The sequence below is a fragment of the Neomonachus schauinslandi genome, chromosome 6, assembly GCF_002201575.2.
Source record: "Neomonachus schauinslandi chromosome 6, ASM220157v2, whole genome shotgun sequence".
Classification (NCBI taxonomy): Eukaryota; Metazoa; Chordata; class Mammalia; order Carnivora; family Phocidae; genus Neomonachus; species Neomonachus schauinslandi.
In genome coordinates, this window is record NC_058408.1 from 96,842,509 (window position 1) to 96,865,402 (window position 22,894).

Consider the following 22,894-nt stretch of genomic DNA (forward strand, 5'->3'; position numbering starts at 1 on the left):
GTCTGTAATTTATTATCTCCAACTATTAACAAGGAACTTGATTATTTATGTATGGGAAAATACACCTTTAGCTTCATTAGTCATTTCTCATTATATCTATGACAGAACAGGATACACTTCTCTTTGCTTATTATGGATAAACTATGGCATGTGAGGGGAAGAAGGGGCCTGCAGGGACTGAACAACAGAAGGAAAGAACCAGGAATAGTACTCTGAGCCTTAGAGCTGTCTAATGAGCCACTCTGCCTCCCACAGCTAGCTCCTCAGAGCTCTACAAAAGACTAATAAACTCAAGTCAACAAAAACAAAACCCTCCAAATCTAATTCCATAACTAATGCCCTAAGAACATACAGTTTGCTCCCGACCAGAATTAGAGTACTCACTTTCTTTGCGAACTTCCTCAAGTGCAGTAGTAAGCTCTTCCTTTAAAACTGTGGCTTCCTGGGCAATCTTCTCTCCCTTGTCTAATAAATTCCAAGTTGCTTCCTCCACAGAAGCTAGGAGGACTCTGGCTCTTTTTGAACGTCCTTTTTTCCTGTTGGAAGGATTCTGGGGACAATTTACAAGTGTAGTAACCTAAAATTGGAAAAATACAAGCCACTCATTAGACATATGAGAACATAGTCCTGGGACATCACAGCCCAGAACAAAAGGAAGTATTTCATAGTAACATGATTTATTCCCAGTACTATTGGTAGGCCCTTGTAAGTCAAGTCAAGGCACTAAGAGTAATAGTATCAGCCACTATGGAATTTCCAACTAAAGATAAAAAGGAAAGAAGGAAGGAGGTAAGAAGGAAGAAAGGGAGGACAGGAAGAAAGAAGAGCCACAGAGGCTGAAACTTATCAAGTTTTATTACTGAAACAATGCAGTATATATATATTATATATATTTTAACGTATGTATAAATATCTATACATACTAATTATTTATATCACTTTGTAGCCAGCAGTCTATATTAAGAGGGAGGCAAAATCAGCATAATTAGGTCAGTAAGTATTATTCTATTTAGGCTGAGTATAGAGATTATTAATGTGGAGGGGGTACAGAACCACACTAAAACATAAAACACTGGTTACCTCAGAGGGACAAAACCCAAATTATTACTATGACCTACCTATTGGTCCTTTGTAACCTCTCTTACCTGTCTCCTACACTCTCCCCTAACTCCTCAGGCCTCTGAAACAGGTCTTGTTCAAAGTCTCCTATCAAGAGGACTTTCTTGACTACCCCATCCCCACCTTCTCTCACTATGTCCCCTCACCCCACTTTATATTTGCTCAAAACACTTACAAAACCTGATTTTTTTGTTTATACATTTATTTCATGCCCCCAATACTAAAATATAAACTCCATGAAAGCGGAAAATGTGGTTTTCTCTCCAGCACCCAGAACAACGCACAAAGTAGGTGTCCAATAAATATTTATTATATAAATGGCTTAACGAATGGGGTAGTTGAAAGGGACTTTTTCTTTTTTTAAGATTTTTATTTATTTATTTAACAGAGAGAGAGAGCACAAGTAGGCAGAGCCGCAGACAGAGGGAGAGGGAGAAGCAGGCTCTCCGCCGAGCAGGGAGCCCGACGTGGGGCTCGATCCCAGGACCCTGGGATCATGACCTGAGCCGGAGGCAGCCGCTTAATGACTGAGCCACCCAGGCGCCCCTGAAAGGGACTTTTTAACCTCTATATTTTGAATTGCCTGAATATGTTAATAATGAGCATTATTCCTTTTGTAAATTTGTTTAATATAAGAATAAACTAACGAGGGACGCCTGGGTAGCTCAGTCGGTTAAGCGTCTGCCTTCGGCTCAGGTCATGATCCCGAGTTCCTGGGACTGAGTCCCACATTGGGCTCCCTGCTTGGGGAGCCTGCTTGTCCCTCTCCGTCCTCCTCTGCCTGCCGCTCCCCCTGCTTGTGCGCACTCTCTCTCCGACAAATAAATAAATAAAATCTTTTTTTAAAAAAGAATAAACTAATGATAAACTAAAAACCTATTTAGAGATCAAAATTAAGCATCTGGGGCGCCTGGGTGGCTCAGTCAGTTGAGCGTCCATTCTTGATTTCGGCTCGGGTCATAATCTCAGGGTCATGAAGTTGAGCCCCATGTCAGGGTCCACACTCAGCACGGAGTCTGCTTGTCCATCTCCCTCTGCTCCTCCCCCCACTCACGCTCTCTCTCTCAAATAAACAAATAAATAAAACCTTTTAAAAAAAGAAAGAAATTAAGCATCTGTATTTGGAAACTAAATCTCATACAAAATTACATTGTAAAAAATTTCCATTTCTTAATTAAACCTTGAATCCCAATAATAAATATGGTTAACATTTTTATAAGCAAAGCTGGAAGATCCCCACTATAGAGGAAGAAAAAAAAACTTGTATCCAGGGTTTAAAATGACAGACCTGAAACTCCTGTGGAAAGCTAGAATCCTACATATCCTCAGAGAGCCAAGGCTTATAACAATCATGCACCACATCCTTGACAATGTACTATACATAACCCTTCCTGCTCTGTAGCCCCTAGAGGTTTGGCTTGTTTATTGCTTATAAAGCACAACATATTTGTTTATTTGTATATCTGGACCCAGTTTTTTAACTAGGAACTGAGAAAGAACTTACAAGCTATGGGGGAAATATGTAGATAAAAATAATTTTTGTCTGCCCTTTCAAATTCTCCTCCTCCATCCAAGAAACCCTTTGCTTTATTCCAATTTTCTTTATTCTCATGTTCACAACCCAGAGTGCAGTACCTTGTAGCAAGTCTTTGTTTCCTCTCTCGGAAAAGGAGAACGATCATATTATCCTATAACTGTGTGAAGGTTAAATATGTAAAATGTCTTGTAAAATGCACAACATGACACAAATATTGGTTGACATTTAATGTGCATTTTCTAGTCCATTCCCCACATGGATACAGAGAATCTGTTATGGGATCCTTGTCAGAGGTGTTCTCTTGGGGCTACCCTCCTGTTGTTCTTGGGGCCCCCTGTGCTAAATGTGATGAAGTCAGTTAACAGAGCACTTTCTATATGTTTTGCAAACAGTCAAATAGAGCCATGTGTCTTTATTATTATGTATTAAATAAAGATGATAATATGCCTGACTTATTACATGGGTTTTCACATACTCCAAAAGTCAAATATCTCACTATTGTCCATCTAATTTATATATTCAGAGTTAAAAGATATTTGTTCAGATTAAGACAAATTATAGCACCTAGTTTAAAATCTTTGTTTAAAATGAAGAATAAGTATCATTGTCTAAATGTTCCTTCAGAATGTATTTTAAGTGCCACAATTCATGATGCTTCCCACTGAACATTCCTCTATTATTGTTCAGATCACCATGCGCCAAATGTTTCCCACAGAATAGCCTGAGCTTTGAAATTAAAATGAGCATTCCAGAAATGCTTTGTTCCTTATAACAAATGCCAAAGAAGAAATGTGAAAAGAACACTGTATAAGAACACTGTGCCTCCATCAAAATAAATGCAATTGCAACCTGCAAGTTATTCACATTTATAAACATTTATACCTATGTCTTCTTCTGAAATACCCCAATATAGTTATTTGATATTGATTAAAGTCAAGTGACACTTTCAATGATTCACTTTATTTCAGAAAGTAAAGATGGCTTGGTAATCCTGTGGGGGAAAAAAGGAAACTAAACTTTTTTTTTTTTTTTAACCCCAACTTACCTATAGGATCTAACCAACTCCCCTCAGTGACTGTGACTCAAGATAACAGATGACTCTTACCAAAGGTTGGGAGTGCATTTGTTATCTGAAAAAGTCTCCCATCTCTTGAAGGAATATCAGCAATCAGTAAAAAATAGCTTTCAGTTATTCTGTAAAATAATTCCTGTTCCCTCTTTTTTTTTTCAGTACAAAATCAGTTCTATTTTTATAAGCAACACAAAAACTTTAGTTGGAATTTATAGCAAAGATGATTCTAATGTAAGTCCTAGTCTATGTCTTGCTAACCTTTCTTTTTGTCACTCATGCACAACCCTCCCCTTTTTCTCTTTCTCAGTCCCTCTCATTTAGAAAATTTATGGCTCCTCCAGGCTCTTAAAGAGCCTGGCTTCACTCACTTTTCTTTAGTCTGTAAATCTGAGCTAGGCTACAGACACACCTTCACACGTACATACAGGAATGAGCTCCCTATTGAAATGGTCCTACATTAGATACTTCAAATAATATGAAAAGAAGAAATCACCTGCTTTATTAATTCTTCACATTTAAATTCCATAAAACCAGGTATATTTTTAATGTTGTGTAATATTTATATACTAAAATTTATAGTACAAAAAAAAACTTTTCTAATCTTTCCTAATTCAGGTGCTCCTGATGATGCTACAAAGATACTAATAATTAAATTGATATGCTTAGTGAACCAAGCCATCAACTGTCATTATATAGAGCAACACTAGTGCACAATAGGAGCATTGCAGAATATGGCACGAGGTTTAATTTACTTTGATTTGTTGCATTAATACAACAATGGCTTTAGTACTTCAAATACTAGCTTTGTAGAAAGTCTTCTCTAAATGCCAAGTTGGGTTATTACATTTATATTCTATAATCATGTTCTTTCCCAATCTATTTTTTTAATTCTACTATCATTGTAGTATAAAAAGGCCATGTTAATGCCATCTCTTCTCTTGTTTATTAGCTAAAACACTGAATTTTAACCTTCTCCAATAGCTCACAGGAAACTTCAGGGCTACTTTTGCTTCCTTGAGTTAATTTTTAACGTGTGAAATAAAATGTAAGACATTTAAGTCATATTAACTAGCTAAAAACTTCAGATTTCTGAAAGAAAGTAAAGGTAGAAAAATAAAACTGTCTATAGACAGCTGTCTACAGTAAAATCAGTGATCTTTTAAAGTAAAAGATATCCATCTACTCTTGGGAAGGGGAGGTCCCCTCTTCAAGTTATTGATAATTTCAACTGTTATTTACTTCCTACCAAAAACAACCTTCGTTGTGTTAACAAAAGTACTGTGGAAGACTGAAGTATTGAGTCCAGCAAATGTATAACACTCAATTGACATTTAACACTCGCCTTAAACCAACTACAATCTTCTTTTAGATCATCTTAGGCCAATAAACACTTATTGAGCACATGTTATGTTCAAAACAATACCCTGGACATTTAGAAAATAAAGATGAGTAAGCTCCAGTATGGTGATGAGAGATACACAACTAACTGCAATATAAAAAGCAGACGGGCTGGGTGATGGACATTGGGAAGGGTATGCACTATGGTGAGCGCTGTGAATTGTGTAAGACTGATGAATCACAGACCTGTACCCCTGAAACAAATAATACATTATATGTTAATTAAAAATTTTAAAAAAATAGGGGCGCCTGGGTGGCTCAGTTGGTTAAGCGACTGCCTTCGGCTCAGGTCATGATCCTGGAGTCCCGGGATCGAGTCCCACATCGGCTCCCTGCTCAGCAGGGAGTCTGCTTCTCCCTCTGACCCTCCTCCCTCTCATGCTCTCTGTCTCTCATTCTCTCTCTCTCAAATAAATAAATAAAATCTTAAAAAAAAATTTTTTTTAAATTAAAAGCAGAATGATAACTGCTTAGACTTATAAACACAAAGAAAGTGCTATAGAGATGGCAAACATTCACTAGCATTAAGTAGAGCTTCCAAGAGCCTTTAAGAATAGTTTTCTACTAGAACAGATAGCAGGGAAAGAGAGCCAAGTGAAGGGAACCATGTGCAAAGGGGCGGAGATTGACATTATTTTTGTCTGAGTAGCAGATAATCAAGTTCGGCAGACTGTGGGGTAAAAACAGTCCTCCTCCATTTGTATATCTTACCTCAGGGACTGACACCTCTAAACTGAGGCAGAAATTCAGAGGCCATCTGGGCTACTCCCTCTCTCTTATCCTCCTCTCTGGGTACTTTAAAATGTCTCTTTAGGGGCGCCTGGGTGGCTCAGACGGTTAGGCATCTGCCTTTGGCTCGGGTCATGGTCTTGGGGTCCTGGGATCGAGCCCACATCGGGCTCCCTGCTCAGCAGGGAGCTTGCTTCTCCCTCTCCCTCTGCCTCTGTCTGACACTCCCCCCTGCTTGTACTCTGTCAAATAAAAAATAAAAAATCTTTAAAAAAATAAAAAATAAAAATAAATAAAATGGCTCTTTAAAAGCTTTAGTTTCTGTCACCTCCTCTTCAGCCCAGGGCCACTGCTTCTCATAGCTGCTCTCTGGATAACTGCCCTAGCCTACACTCCTTCCATGCTATCCTCATGACACAGAAGCAGAGCCTCAATTTCAGTCCTATCCTTCACTCTGTCATTACAAAAAGTATATGCATCGATTCTGGCCTTCATCACTGTCTCCACACCCATCCCACATTTCCATAGAGCCATCTTTCTACAGTGCAAATCTGAAATACTTGCACCAGCTTAAAACCCTCCAATGGCTCCCAGCTGCCCATAAGATATAGTCTAAAGCATGGCCTGGATAAAGGCTAAAGCATGGTTTATAAGGCAATTTATGATCTTACTTCTGACTAAATTTCACTCCCATCTTCCATTTGTGGAGTTTGCCCACAAACTACTTATTAGGCCCAGAACAAGAAATGTTTGGCATCCTCAGCCTGGAACATTCCCCCAACCCACCCCACCACTCACAGCCCCTTATTTGTACCTCTCACATCACTCATTATAACATTTTGTAATGTTATACATACCACCTCCCTAGCTTTACCATGAACTTGATAAGAGCAGAGACCATGACTGACTCATTTCAAAACCCCAGAGCTAGCATACTGTCAATAATAAATAAGTAGTGGTTTAGTTAATGAAAAGATGAATGAAACTCTAGATTTTAGAGACCTTAAGCCAAGAGCCATTATGTTGAATGATTTGCTCAGTTACAAAGAGAGTTGATAGCTAAGCCAAAATTAAAATTTAATTTCAGTGATAGCACATGGTAGTTTCCAGAAAAAGGAATTCCTTAATGCAGGATATTTTGTCATTTCCCATGTCTACTATCATAGAAAAGCAAGTCTCCATTCCTATACTTTATTTGAAGTCTGATCAGTTCAAAGTGATCTAGAATCAAGTATATACTTATATTGTCTTTTCTTTTCTGGCCAAAAAGAAGAAAAAAGACAGTTTACATAGTTCATTTTCAAACTATAAGTAAAAAGAACAGGCACGTGATTTTCATTACTGACTTTCACTTTTTTTATGACTTTTTTTTAAAAGATTTATTCATTTATTTGAGAGTGAGAGAGCACACACACAACCACGGAGGGAGAGGGAGAGAAAGTCTTAAGCAGACTCCGGGGGCTCCATCTCACGATCCTGGGAACATGACCCTGAGATCACAACCTGAGCCAAAACCAAGAGTTGGTCCCTCAACCGACCGTGCCACCCAGGCAACCCACTGATTTTCACTTTTTAATCCTTTTATTAGTTCGCCAGGTCTGTCATACAAAGTACTATAGAGTGGGTGGCTTACACAACAAAACTTATTTTCTCATAGTTCTGGAGACTGAAAGTCCAAGATCAAGGTGTCAACAGGGTCAGTTTCTTCTAAGGCCTCTCTCATTGGCCTGCACTCTTTTCATTACCTTCTCACTATGCCATGGTTTTCTCTGTGTGCAGGCATCCCTGGTATCTCTCTATGTCCTAATCTCTTTTTGCAAGGATACCAGTCATACTGGATTAGGGCCCACCTAAAGACCTCATTTTAACTTAATTACCTCTTTAAAGGCCCTATCTCCAAATACAGTCACAACCTGAGGTACTAAGGACTAGGACTTCAATGTATGAATTTGAGAGGGATATAATTCAGCCTATAACAATCATCACCATTAGTGACACAAAAAGCATGAAGCAACCATCATCTTTTAAAATACAATTTAGGGTTTTGTTTGTTAGATTAACAATACTGATAGCCAAGCTATTACTTGGAGCTATTGAGCGATGATAACAAAAACATGTCAATCCCTCTCCAATTCTACCAGCCCTCTGGCCATGCAGATGGCATAACAAAGCAAAGAGATTTACACATCAAACACAAACAGCTGTAGCTAAATGTTCTAATCCTGGAAGTATACTTATTCCTGGAAAAAATATGAACTTAAACACAACCAGGAAGAGACCACACGCGAACACTAACATCAAATACTAGTTTCTTCCTGTTTTACTCAACTACTTGCCATCCAAAAACAAAACAAAACAAATCTGGACTCCACATTTCATTTACTCAACAAATATTGTTGGTGCACCTGCACTGAACCAGGATATGTCAGTGAGCCTCATCCTACTGAGAAGAGAAAAGAGAATAAATAAATACATACATAATTGTGTAACATAATAGTGAGTATATTTGATATGTGCTATGAAGAAAGTGAAGAAGGGTAAGAGAACAGATATGTGATAAGGAAGGGCTAGTTAGATGTGGTATCAGAGAAGGCCTCCCTGATCGGGTAAAAAGGACTCCAAGGAAGTAGAAGAGTAAGACATTCGACTATCTGGAAGAACATATTCCAAATAGGAAACAGCAAGTACAAAGGCTCCAAAACAGAAGCTTGATTACCATGTTCCAGGAGCAGCAGGAAGGCCAGAGGACCTACAGCTGAGTGAGGTAAGAGCATCAGAGATGAGGTCAGGCTGGCACTGAGGCACCAAATTGTACAGGCCTTATAGATCACCATCAACACTCTAAATTCTATTCTTGTGATTGGGAGCTATTCAAGATTTTAGAACAGGAAAGGAACAAGATCTGACCTAAAATTTAAAAGGACCATTCTGTCTGCTCTAGAGAATAGACTGGGGATTAGACACAGACCAAGGAAGATGGATGAGAAATGGAAGAAGGAAAAACAGTTAGGAGGCTATTACAGTAGCCCAAGTGGAGACCACATTGGCTTGTTCCAGGGAGCATTGCTGGACTTGTTGAGAAGTGGCAGAATTCTGGTAATTGTGGTGAGTCAACAAGGTTTGCTAATAGATTGGATATGGGTTACGAAAGAAACAGAGGATCAAGGATGACTCCATGGTATATGGCCTGAATAGCGGTACATGCAGGTAATATTTACTTAAGGACACATGAGAAGGAAGAAGAATCAAGAGCTGAACTTTGGGCATGTTAAGATTGCCTATTAGAGTTGCTAAGTTGGAAACTAGTATACAATTCTGAAGTTGAGAAAGATAAGGGCTGGAAGTATGTTTCTTATAGCTTACATTTTCATTGTAATTATTCAAATATAAATGGTTTACTGGTATTACTAAAACTTCAAAGATGTTTGAGAACAGTATTTTTTTAAATCATAAGACTAGATGATATCTCTCAAAAACAAAATATAGCTAGAGAAGTTGCAGGACTAAGCTTTGGGCACCCCAACCTGTAGAAGTAGTACTTTTAGGAAACCCAACCATTAATCTAGTAATCATAGGATATGTGGCTTTTGCCACTTTGAATGTGACTATTATTTAGAAAAGATACTTGTTTTATACAGAGCAACAATTCAAAGACAAATTTAGGCTTTAGTAAAAAATGTACTGTTAATCATACAGTATCCATCTCTACAAACAAATGTTTCCAAAATCATGGTGAAAAGCTATCAAGATACTGAATTAAGCAAACTAAGGAGAAATTATATTCATGTTGCTATTTATACCTAAATCAAGCATTAATCCTTCTGATGAATCAATAACCAATAGTTTATAGTGAAGTACTGATTCAAAGAAATGCTAAGCAAGGAAAAGGAAAAAGACAATTTTCCATCAATAACCACTGACTGCTTAAAGGAAACAAAATAAGTGAAAAATCCAATCAAGCCAAACCTCGCCCTAAATAAAGAATGGGTTGACTTCACATGCAGTTTAGTCATGTGACATGGTCCATCCAGTCCAGCATTCCACTTCCAGCAGTGGCTGATGGTGAGGTTTGGGTTTGACCCCTAATTCTGTGTCTCAGCTTTGTTTAATAAGCATTTATAACCCTATCACCATAAAGTTGAATAAACTATGCCATATGCTTTGCCAACACAATCTTATAAAACTTTGTTGCATTTTACTCCCACTATCTGTTGCCAGATTCCTTTTGTCCCATCTACCCTAGACCACCAGATTTACTCCTTGTCTCTTCTAACACAAAACTCCTTGTTATTGAAGATATCCAGGGGAAATATACCTGCTAATCATGTATGAATAAGAGACAACAAACAATAGGAAAGACCATAAAGATTAGATTTGTAGAGCTCTATGGTCAAAATTCTAAAGTAACACAAATGTGGTTTGACTACAGCCCATAACTGATTTAAACATTAATGCTCAGTTTAAAACTGATTATGCACAGCAAAAGAAACCATCAACAAAATGAAAAGACAACCTACCAAATGGGAGAAAATATTTGCAAATCATATATCTGATAAGGGGTTAATACCCAAAATAAATAAATAACTCATACAACTCAAGAGAAAAAAAAAATCAATTACAAAGGGCAGAGGACCTAAACAGACATTTTTCCAAAAAAGACACACAGATGACCAACAGCTACATGAAAAGGTGTTCTATATTACTAATCATCAGAGTAACACAAATCAAAACCATAATGAGGTGTCACCTCACACCTGTTAGAATGGCTATTATCAAAAAGACAGGAAATAGTAAGTGTTGGTGAGGATGTGAAAAAGGGAACTCTTGGGCACGGCTGGTGGAAATATAAATGGTGCAGCCACTATGGAAAACAATATGGAGGTTCCTCAAAAAATTAAAAATAGAACTACCATATAATCCAGCAATTCCACCATTGATCAGCTTTGAGTTTCAAAGTTGATTCTCTTGAGGTCTTAAGAAAAAAATAGTTGTGGAAGCCATTAACAGAAAAGAAAGACAAGTAAGATACATGTCCTTATTTCTCCTGTCTGAGGTTCACTCAGACTGGGGAGCTGTGTTAGCATGATTGAGGAAAAATACTGAAAACAGAGTTGGTTCCATTTATCTTTAGAACTCTGGGAGAAAACTGCTTTATGAGTTTCCCTGCACAAACTCTGGGGTGGCCAAAGTATCATCTTGGCATCACAGTGTAATTATTAGTAGAAGGAAGAGCAGCTTAGCTTTCCTAAGCCACTCTTGATTCCCATGAGGCATGGATAAGCCCCATACCATCCTAGATACCATAAAGGACAATCAAAATGTGGCTGTGCTAAAGACTGGTGGGCCTGCCCTGAGCCCACCATGGTGAGAAGCAAGGTAATCCTGCAGAACAGGCTGAGAAGTAGACGGATAACGCCAAACACCTGACAGAGGATGTAGCTGGGATTTAAGGGTCTGAAGCACCATCAAGGGCCAAGCATCTTGAGAGAACCATGGATCCTAACCAAGATGAGAGAGTAGTCCAGAAATTCCATCAGCTATAGACTATAAAGGAAATACACAGAGGTGCCCACAAGATAACTATGCATGAGTCCAGCCATCCCTCAAAGATCACCAGTCCAGAAGGTAACCCAGACCAGCCACTCTGCAGCAATAGGCACTAAGTCCATCTCCCACTCCCATGAGGTCACATAAGCAACACCCCCACCCACCCACCATTTCTGATCATTTTATCTAAAAAGACCAAGTATTTACCAAAAGAGACTGTGAGTAAATTTGTTAATCCTTACAAGCATCAAAAAGGAAAACTACATTAAATGTTCGTCTCTGTCATAAAATACACCCTAATTTCAGAATGTTAAAAATGTGAGGTAGAATTTGCAATGACGTGGATGGAACTGGAGGGTTATGCTGAGCGAAATAAGTCAAAAAGAGAAAGACATGTATCATATGACCTCACTGATATGAGGAATTCTTAATCTCAGGAAACAAACTGAGGGTTGCTGGAGTGGGGGGGTGGGGTGGGAGGGATGGGGTGACTGGGTGATAGACACTGGGGAGGGTATGTGCTCTGGTAAGCGCTGTGAATTGTGCAAGACTGTTGAATCTCAGATCTGTACCTCTGAAACAAATAATGCAATATATGTTAAGAAAAAAAAAAAAGAAGGTAGCAGGAGGGGAAGAATGAAGGGGGGAAATCGGAGGGGTAGATGAACCATGAGAGACGATGGACTCTGAAAAACAAACTGAGGGTTCTAGAGGGGAGGGGGGTGGGAGCCTGGTGATGGGTATTGAGGAGGGCACGTTCTGCATGGAGCACTGGGTGTTATGCACAAACAATGAATCATGGAACACTACATCTAAAACTAATGCTATAATGTATGGTGATTAACATAACAATTAAAAAAATTTTTTAAAAATGAGGTAGAAAATGTGTCTAAATTGAAGAAACACAGTGTTTTGCTTTATCAGGGTTGAGAATGCAAATTGTTTCCTAAAAGAAAAAACTCAGGGGTGGCTGGCTGGCTTAGTCAGAGAAACATGTGACTTTTGATTTCAGAGTCATGAGTTCAAGCCCCATCTTGGATGTAGAGATTTTAAATAAATTTTTTAAAAAACTGCTTAAAGAAAGGACTCATCTGAAAATCACAAAGCACATTTGTTAAGCCTTAGTTTGTAGAGCACTCAGTACTATAATACTATATATATCCAAATTCAGCTATATCAGAGTTAAGTAACTTTTCCAGAGGTAAAAATTATTTCTAGATTATAACAAACTATGTCCTGGTTCCAAACGTCCTGAAGGAGAAGCACTAACTCTTGAAAATCTTCTCATTTCTCAGGTCATGGTTCCTAGTAACCATGGGCTTAGTCAGAGTGTGTGAGAGGCAGGTCCTCTTCAGAAAAAAGTGGACAGGTCCCTCACAACAGGACAATCACCCTTGGGCAGCCTCTTCAGAGCAGAGCAACAAATGAGTATCAGAGCTGAGAAATTCCTGCTTACTCTGTACCAGCAGACAGATAAGGGTATAAGGCAGTGGTTTTCAACTCTAGCGACATAATGTTGCAATTTAAAAGTTAAAATTTACAGTCTCCAACACCACCTTCTCAAACTTTACTGCAACACTGGATCTTATTACACCATAGATTCTGACTCAGGAGGCAGGGTGTAAGGGTCTGCATTTTTTAGGAGTTCCTAAGTGAACCGGACGCAGCAAGTCCATAGACAGCACTGAGGTGGCAGCAAGGTCCTACACCAGTGGCTATACAATACAATCACCTGGGGGACTTTTTTAAAATACTGTTAACAGAGTCCTACTCAGGATTCTGATTTAATTGGCCTTAGCTGTGACCTGGGTATCAGGATGTTTGTAAGTTCCTTAAGGGATGCCCTTGTATAACTAAAGTTGAGAAGCAATGGTGCAGGTGACTATAAATACACACTTTTTCATGTGATGTGACACCACACCACAATTTCAGACATGTGCATTATGAATCTCTTTCCTCATGGCAATTTCACCCCAAATATAGTCCACCAAACCTAAGATGCCATGGATACTCAAAAAACTTAAAAGAGTCCACCATAACCTAGTCCATATGTGGATCCATAATGCTATCTAATAGTGGCCTGCTGAGTAAGGGAGAGCTGCAGAACATGGATCCAAGACCTCTCAACTCTAGTAGTTTTCCTAGAGCTGCTACTAACAATCTTAATGGGACCTAGGAGGAATAACTGAGCATGTTACCGAGTTGATGCAGTAGGTTACCCCCAGGAATTCCTTACAAATTTATTCCAGGTGAGCACTACTGAACCCATTAATAAAAGACAGAAGGGGCACAATAGTAGGGCAAGCCTTGGGCCAAGACGCAGAACCAGGTTCACTACTGGCTGATATTAAGGCCAGCACAGCATTTCTCACATTGTAATCTCCCGGGAGTTTTTAAAATTACTGCTTGGGGGGCGCCTGGGTGGCTCAGTTGTTAAGCGTCTGCCTTCGGCTCAGGTCATGATCCCAGGGTCCTGGGATCGAGCCCCGCATCGGGCTCCCAGCTCAGCGGGAAGCCTGCTTCTACCTCTCCTACTCCCCCTGCTTGTGTTCTCTCTCTCACTGTGTCTCTCTCTGTCAAATAAATAAATAAAATCTTTAAAAATAAATAAATAAAATAAATAAATAAAATTACTGCTTGGTCCTACTCCCAAAGATTCTAATTTAATTGGTTTCCTGTGTGGCCTGGGCATCAGGATTTTTAAAAGCTCCCCAGGGGATTTTAATGTGCAGCCAGGGTTGAAAACCACTGTACTAACAGGATCTCAATAGCAACAGAAATTTTCTGAATTGCCTAGTTAGCACTCTTCCCCCAAGTACAGGGCTTGGCCACAAATCACCCCATCAAAATTTCCTCACTGGGAGCTCCCAACTGTGTATGGGATACTGCCCATTTCTTACCCTTCTTTAATCAGTAAGTACAGATTATCTCCATGAGAAAATTGTCAGTCTAGAGGAGGGGCCTGCAACTTAAGACCCCAGGGCCAAATCTGGCCACTTGTTTGTTTTCTAAGTTTTATTGGAACACAGCCATGTTTTATTGTAAACATCCATTTGTTTACATATTGCCTATGGCTGCTTTCAAACTCAAACAGCAGAGGAGGTCCAACAGAGACCCTACGGCTGTCAAAGCTGAAACTATTTACTATCTGGATCTATACAGAAAAAGTTTGCCAATTACTAGTCTAGACTCCTGGACTGTCAAGCTGTGGCAGTATTTCCTGAGACAAGCTGGGTGTTCTGAAATAGTCCAGGAACTTCTGTGAAGGGTAGAATCACACTTCAAGCAGTGAAAATGATGACATCTGAGGAGATATGGATTCCTATCCCTTCAGCCAGCTGAACCACAATCGCTCCCATCAATCTAGTATGTTCCACTAAAAAGGCAAATAGATCTGGGCTTATCAGTCTATACCACCTGGCTGCTTATGGAATCAGTTTATAAGAAAAAGACCTATTCCACAGCTAAGTTAGAGGTGGATATCTGTGGGATCAGTCTGAATTTGTGGAGGAAAAGATAAGCTGTGATCAAAAGATAAAGTATTAACAGAAGTGGAATGGATTGGGGTGGTAAGAGAAACAAGAACAACATGGCAGCAATGTTGGAGTAGAATGAAAATCAGAGTCTGATAGAATAAAAGGTCTAGGAAGCAAGTGAGAAGAGTGAAAATATGCAGAGACTGACATCTGCTCACAGCTAATCTCAAAGCTACCAAATTCTGCTGGTGGGAGCATCCCTTATATGCTCAGCCATGCACAATCCTGCTGGACTCATGCTATTTTAATCAATTAGCTATTAGTTTTTCTTATGCTTATTTTAATTTAAAAAGTGGCTTCCTTTTTCTCAATTATTTGTTTCTCAAGGAAACTACAGAGTCACAACTTTCCCATGGGAGTTTTCTGGCAGTAAATGAATCCAGAAATTAAAGAATTAAATTTATTAGAATAAATTCAACTATTACTGAATCACCTTTAACTTTAAAACATTATTAAGGCAGAATTAAGTTTACTTATTCATCCTACCATAAAAATAACATCTTTATACTTATTAAGCCTTGAACCTGTGTTTAAATAAGACATTTATTGGGTGCCTGGGTGGCTCAGTTGGTTAAGCGACTGCCTTCGGCTCAGGTCATGATCCTGGAGTCCCGGGATGGAGTCCCACATCGGGCTCCCTGCTCAGCAGGGGGTCTGCTTCTCCCTCTGCCCTCTTCCCTCTCGTGCTCTCTGTCTCTCATTCTCTCTCTCTCAAATAAATAAATAAAATCTTTAAAATAAATAAATAAATAAATAAGACATTTATTTACAAACCTTTAAGGTTACTTGTTGAGATTATAGTCAAAACTCTAATATTTGCATATAAAGTATCTACAAAAACACTATATGTGTGCAGACCCATCTTTCAGATTTCCCTGGAACCTTCAAGATTAATTCTGACATAAATTCTATTGATAGAATAATCAGCAAGGCTACTGAAAAGAAGCTTGGTGATAAAGTCAAGGAAACCGAAGTAAATGGCATCATGCTTATTCAAAATGACCTATGAAATGACAGAAAACCACCACAAATGAAACTTGAATTCTTTTCTGAAAGAAACAAAGGAAATTATATTCTAGGAGGCTAAGAAGCCAAAGCATGTCTTCTCCTAGCTACCTGAAAGTCAATCAGATCTGTCTGTAGAACAGTGAGAAATGAACCCTTTGGACATCTAAGTATCTAATTGCTTTTTTGCTTTCTTTCCCCTTGGCTGAAGGAGAGAAAGAAATTCTGTTGAGAGTAGGGTATGGCAGAGAGGTTCTGCGTAAGAGCCAGGAAAGAAAGAAAAACATGGTGCTTAGAGGAGTAAGAATTCACCATCCAGACACTTGTACTGGGTTTTACTCTAACAAGGAAAGGAAGGAGACTGGAGAAGGAGCTGAAAGGGGAATTCTGTGTGACTCTAGGTGTAAGCATTACTTCATTGCAGCCCACGTGACAGCACTGTTGGGAAGAAAGGCGTTCTCCCCCCTTTTGTAGGAGCCCAAGGCCATTCTGGCAGCTTTGGAGGCATTGGGACATGGCTACCTTGACATGTCATCCCTGGCCTCATGATGGGCATCACTGGCAGTGGATCATCAAGACAAAGTTAGAGAAAATGGGAAAACATGACAGATAGTTTTGGAAGCACAAGTGAGTCATACCTCAGAAACTCCAAATTCTGGAAATGAGAAGGAAAAAAAAAAAAAAGACTTTGCAGGAAAATCTCCATTCTAGCGTAAGTAATGAGGACAACTACAGGAACCCCGGATTGCTGTTACTAATGGAAGTTCTTTCGAACTTTTAGACACTTGTTCTGAGCTTTTCAGAACTTTTAGAAGGGAAGGTAGGAGGCCAGGGAACCAGATTACATAAGGAAAACAAGCATCAGGCCTACGTGGCCAGTGTTCAAGGCAACTGGGAACAGTGAGGCCCCATAGAGGCCAGAGTATAATTCTGAGACAGAATGTGGTTTGGAAACTGGAAGGACACATTAAAACTCTGGTAAATAAGTAACCTTACTGTCCCTCAACAGCAGGAGTTTGTGGATCTGAACTTGAAAACTGCTCCACTAGGACTCTTATCCATGTCTCTACTTCTTTCTGTGTGTCTTTAGTTTAGCACCTGATAGAACCTTTAACCCTAGGTACTAACTGCTTAACTCTCAGTATGTAGTCAATCCCCTAACAAGAGGATGGTGATCAAACCAATTCACGATATTCCCCCAGAGGCAAAACTTGCATGCTAGATTGCCTCAGAGGCTCCTTGCCAACTGATACTCCGTGAGTATCAATAAGTCAGCTGCCCACCAAAAAAGGAAGCCCTAAAAAGAAGGCAATGGGAAGATAATAGTTACTGGAGCTTTTCACAGTATTCCCATTCTCCTGAGTACAGGGCAGGATCACACATCCAGTATCCACACTAACCACATTACTTGCTTTGACAAAAGCAATAGAGGAACTGACATATATCACATCTGGGTGGACATTTTAGGACACTTTGCATGATTCATCATGTTCTCTCCTGTTACAACAGTGGATGTAAATACTGAGATGGAGCCTGGGTCCCTGGGTGCTGGTACTAAGTAGAGATCCCCTGCTAACTCACACTCTACATGTAGCTTGAGCAGGAAATGAACTTTTATTAAGCCTCAGAGATTTGGGATTTGTCTTATTACAGCATAACCTAGCTTATGCTGACTGATAAAAAGAGCTGGCAGATACTCTTAAACTAGGCAGAATGAGTATTACTGAGTATATAAAACCATCCCCAAGGGACTCCCAGAAATAGATGGAGACACTATGGAAGCAGAAGCCAAGAAAAGGCCAAGAGGTCATACAAGAGTTAGGAGTAAGAGCCATAGAAATAATGTTTATTACTATTGATTTAACTCTATATTTACCTCTTGAAAACATGGAATATATATATACATCATAAAATACATTTGAACCTTTGTTCCAAGAAACCTTTATATGAGATAACACATTATAAGAAGTTTGCTAATGTTTTTATCTTAATGGGTGTTATACGCAAACAATGAATCATGGAACACTACATCAAAAACTAATGATGTAATGTATGGCGATTAACATAACATAATAATAAAAAAAAAGATTTTGAGTAAGTCAATTCTTTTAGTTCACATTCAACATGAATCTGACACATAGAAAATTATATTTTGCGGCAAATAAGATTATAGACAGTTCTGTTATGTAATGACTGTAGCATGATCTAGCAGTTTGTATCTCCTTCAGAGAGTATACAACATAGAGATGTAAATTCTTTTAATCGCGATTCTGCATAAACAGACTTTCTGCACTGCACTGCCAAATCTGGATCTTGAAAGTGATAAACTGCAGTTGCCTACAGTTGCAATCATAAAAATGTAATTGCTGAGAAAAAAAATTATTTCTGATCCATTGGAGGAATTTATTACAGAGGGATGCAACTGTGTAAGTTATAACACAGAGAAAACGAAAGCGAATGATTGAAGTATATCCCAGACTGAACATCCCTGCAAAATGACCTAGTGATTTACCTGTGCCCAAGAGAAAAAAAAAATAGATTAAAGATAAATCAAGTTTGGTGTAGAACACTCTGGAACTATAAAAAGAGCAGAATAAAAATTTATGAATAAATGAACAGAAGCCAGAGTGACATAATAGTATCTATGACCAATTACTCCAAAAATTAAAATGTAATTTTGACTTTGAGTTATATATAGAGGTGGAAGTAATTTCTGTGGAACCCTGAAAGCAAAGGAATATAACATTAAGATAAATAATGAGTAAAAGTGAGAATTTTTTTAATGGGGTTACTACACTGATAACTTCATCTGGCACTATGAACTTAAAGATCATGAACGTCTTTTGGAATGTTTTCCAGTATAATCACAGACAATATTACTTAAATCATGTAACTATTTCAAAATAAACACTCTGCGGAAAAAAAAGAATGTGATGAGATAGTCAATATGATGCTATTGTAGAAAAACACCTATAATACAATTTAATGAAAATTTTTACTTGTATTGATATGTAATACATGATCAAAGTGACAGATACAAGAAGGCTGGGCATTAACAAAAAGGTCAGTTATTTTAATAATTCTTTGAGTTTGAAATGCACTGGTTTTTGATAAGGATAATCCCTTTAAAATGAAAATCAAGAGTATGTCCAAATAATTTTGTTGCACTAGAATTCTCCTTTATGGGATAGTTTCTGAACACAGTAAATATTCTATCAATTATTAATATTTTTAATTTAATTTGACTTGAAGTTTGCTAAGATCTAGAAACTTTTTTCTAACTGGGATATTGGTGAACCGGTATACCATCAAGAAACATGTTCAAAAACATTGACAAAAATCTTAAAGAACATAAATTAGCAACTATACTTACATATAAATGCAAACTATATAGCATATAATAAGTACTAATTTCCCTTTCCTTAACCCATCTACTTGCAGATCATGAAAAGTCTGAACCCAGACACTATATTGAAAGCCCTCTAAAGTAATAAGCATGGTAACACTTTTTAAAAGAGTTAAATTTCTTTCCAGTCAAATAAAATTACTTCAGGTTATTTTCACCCTTTTAATTTTCTAGGTGGACTCAATAAATGTTTGCAGCTTATAAGAGTTTTTAAACACGCCAGGAAATACATATAAACTGTGAAAGGCGTAGTCTTCAATGTGAATTTACTTAAAATATTCTCTGTTGACTGCTATATCAATGTACTTGACTAAAGCAAAACATCTATTGGTTTCAGTTACAACATAAAAAGTAGTTTCGGGGCACCTGGATGGCTCAGTCATTAGGCATCTGCCTTTGGCTCAGGTCATGATCCCAGGGTCCTGGGATCGAGCCCTGCATCAGGCTCCCAGCTCAGAGGAAAGCCTGCTTCTCCTTCTCCCACTCCCCATGCTTGTGTTCCCTCTCTCACTGTGTCTCTGTCAAATAAATAAATAAAATCTTTAGGGCGCCTGGGTGGCTCAGTTGGTTAAGCGACTGCCTTCAGCTCAGGTCATGATCCTGGAGTCCCTGGATCGAGTCCCGCATCGGGCTCCCTGCTCAGCAGGGAGTCTGCTTCTCCCTCTCCCGCTCCTCCTTCTTGTGCTCTCTCTCTCTGACTCTCTCTCTCAAATAAATAAATAAAATATTTAAAATAAATAAATAAAATCTTTTAAAAAAAAAAGCAGTTTCTTCATAATGATACTTTCTCTGTTCATAAACAATATGTCAGCAGCCTTTGGGATTAGCAAGTCTTTTTTCAAATTTTTTTAATTTTATTTTATTTAAATTCAAGTAATTAACATATAAAGTATTATTAGTTTCAGAGGTAAAGTTTGGTGATGCATCAATTGCATATAACACCCAGTCCTCATTACATCGTGTGCCCTCCTTAATGTTGTCACCAAGTTACCCCATCCCCCACCGCCCTCCCCTCCAGGAATCCTCAGTTTGTTTCCTATAGTTAAGAGTCTTAATGTTATCTCCCTCTCCATTGTCACCTTATTTTATTTTTCCCTCCCTTCCCCTATGATCCTCTGTTTTGTTTCTTAAATTCCACATATGAGTGAAATCATATGATAACTGACTTTCTCTGACTGACTTATTTTGCTTAGCATAACACCCTCTAGTTTAATCCATGTCGCTGCAAATGATAAGTTTTTTTTTTTGATGGCTAATATTCCATTACACACACACACACACACACACACACACACCACATCTTCTTTATTCATTCATCTGTCAGTGGACATCTAAGCTCTTTCCATATTTTGGCTATGGCAGACATTGCTGCTATAAACACTGGGGTGCAGGTGCCCCTTTGGATCACTACATTTGTATTCTTTGGGTAAATACTTAGAAGTGCAATTGCTGGGTCGTAAGGTAACTCTATTTATAACTATTTGAGGAACCTCCATAGTGTTTTCCAGAGTGGCTGCACCAGTTTGCATTCCCACCAACAGTGTAGGAGGGTTCCCCTTTCTCCTCATCCTCACCAACATCTGTTGTTTCCTGAATTGTTAATTTTAGCTATTCTGACTGGTGTGAGGTGGTAGCTCATTGTGGTTTTGATCTATATTTCCCTGATGCCGAGTAATGTTGAGCATTTTTCATGTGTCTGTTGGCCATTTGGATGTCTTCTTTGCAGAAGTATCTGTTCATGTCTTCTGCCCATTTCTTGACTGGATTATTTACTTTTTGGGTGTTGAGGTTGATAAGTTCTTCATAGATCTTGGACACTAATCCTTTATCTGATAAGATATTTGCAAATATCTTCTCCCATTCAGTTGGTTGTCTTTTGGTTTTGTTGACTGTTTCCTTTGCTGTGCAAAAGCTTTTTATCTTGATGAAGTCCCAATAGTTCATTTTTGCTTTTGTTTCCCTTGCCTTTGGAGATACGTCTAGCAAGAAGCTGCTGCAGCCGAAGTCAAAGAGGTTCCTGCCTATATTCTCCCCTGGGATTTTGATGGATTCCTGTCTCACATTTAAGTCTTTCATCCATTTTGAGTCTATTTTTGTGTATGCTGTAAGAAAATGGTCCAGTTTCACTCTCCTATATGTGGCTATCCAATTTTCCCAACACCATTTGTTGAAGAGACTGTCTTTTTTCCACTGGATATTCTTTTCTGCTTTGTCAAAGATTAGTTGACCATAGAGTTGAGGGTCCATTTCTGGGTTCCTTATTCTGTTCCATTGAACTATGTGTCTGTTTTTGTGCCAGTACCATACTGTCTTGATGATTACAGCTTTGTAATATAGCCTGAAGCCCGGAATTGTGATGCCGCCCGCTTTGGTTTTCTTTTTCAACATTCCTTTAGCTATTCAGGGTCTTTTCTGGTTCCATACAAACTTTAGGATTATTTGTTTCAGCTCTGTGAAAAATGTTGATGGTATTTTCATAAGGATTGCATTGAATGTGTAGATTGCTCTGGGTAGTATAAACATTTTAACAATATCTATTCTTCCAGTCCATGAACATGGAATGTTTTTCCATTTCTTTGTGTCTTCCTCAATTTCTTTCATGAGTGTTCTATTTCTGAGTACAGATCCTTTGCCTATTTGGTTAGATTTATTCCTAGGTATCTTAAGGTTTTGGGTGCAATTGTAAATGGGATCGACTCTGTAATTTCTCTTTCTTCTGCCTCATTGTTAGTGTATAGGAATGCAACTGATTTCGGTGCATTGATTTTATATCCTGCCACTTTGCTGAATTCCTGTATGAGTTCTAGCAATTCTGGGGTGGACTCTTTTGGGTTTTCCACATAGACTATCAGGTCATCTGCAAAGAGTGAGAGTTTGACTTCTTTGCCGATTTGGATGCCTTTTATTTCTTTTTGTTGTCTGATTACTAGGACTTCTAGTAGTATGTTGTCAACAGTGGTGAGAGAGAACACCCCTGCCGTGTTCCTGACCTTAGGGGGAAAGCTCTCAGTTTTTCCCCATTGAGAATGATATTCACTGTGGGCTTTTTGTATATGGCTTTTATGATATTGAGGTATGTTCCCTCTATCCCTACACTGTGAAGAGTTTTAATCAAGAAAGGATACTGTACTTTGTCAAATGCTTTTTCTGCATCTATTGAGAGGATCATATGGTTCTTGTCCCTTCTTTTATTAATGTGATGTATCACACTGATTAATTTGTGGATGTTGAACCCCCCTTGCAGACCAGGAATAAATCCCACTTGACTTTGGTGAATAATCCTTTTAATGTACTATTGGATCCTATTGGCTAGTATCTTGGTGAGAATTATTGCATCCATGTTCATCAGGGATATTGGTCTGTAATTCTTTTTGGTGAGGTCTTTGTCTGGTTTGGGGATCAAGGTAATACTGGCCTCATAGAATGAGTATGGAAGTTTTCCTTCCATTTCTATTTTTTGGAGTAGTTTCAGAAGAATGGGTATTAATTCTTCTTTAAATGTTTGGTAGAATTCCCTTAGGAAGCCATCTGGTCTTGGATTCTTG

At 38.5% G+C, this 22,894-nt stretch overlaps 1 protein-coding gene across 1 annotated transcript in view; it reads right to left on the reverse strand.

Annotated features, from left to right (window-relative positions):
* CTNNA3 (catenin alpha 3) overlaps nucleotides 1-22,894 on the reverse strand; it is a 1,723,003-nt gene that overhangs the window by 1,667,293 nt on the left and 32,816 nt on the right. The window contains exon 3 of the mRNA XM_021700133.1: nucleotides 385-577. Coding sequence (XP_021555808.1) covers nucleotides 385-577 — 193 coding nt within the window. The remainder of the gene's footprint in view (nucleotides 1-384; nucleotides 578-22,894) is intronic.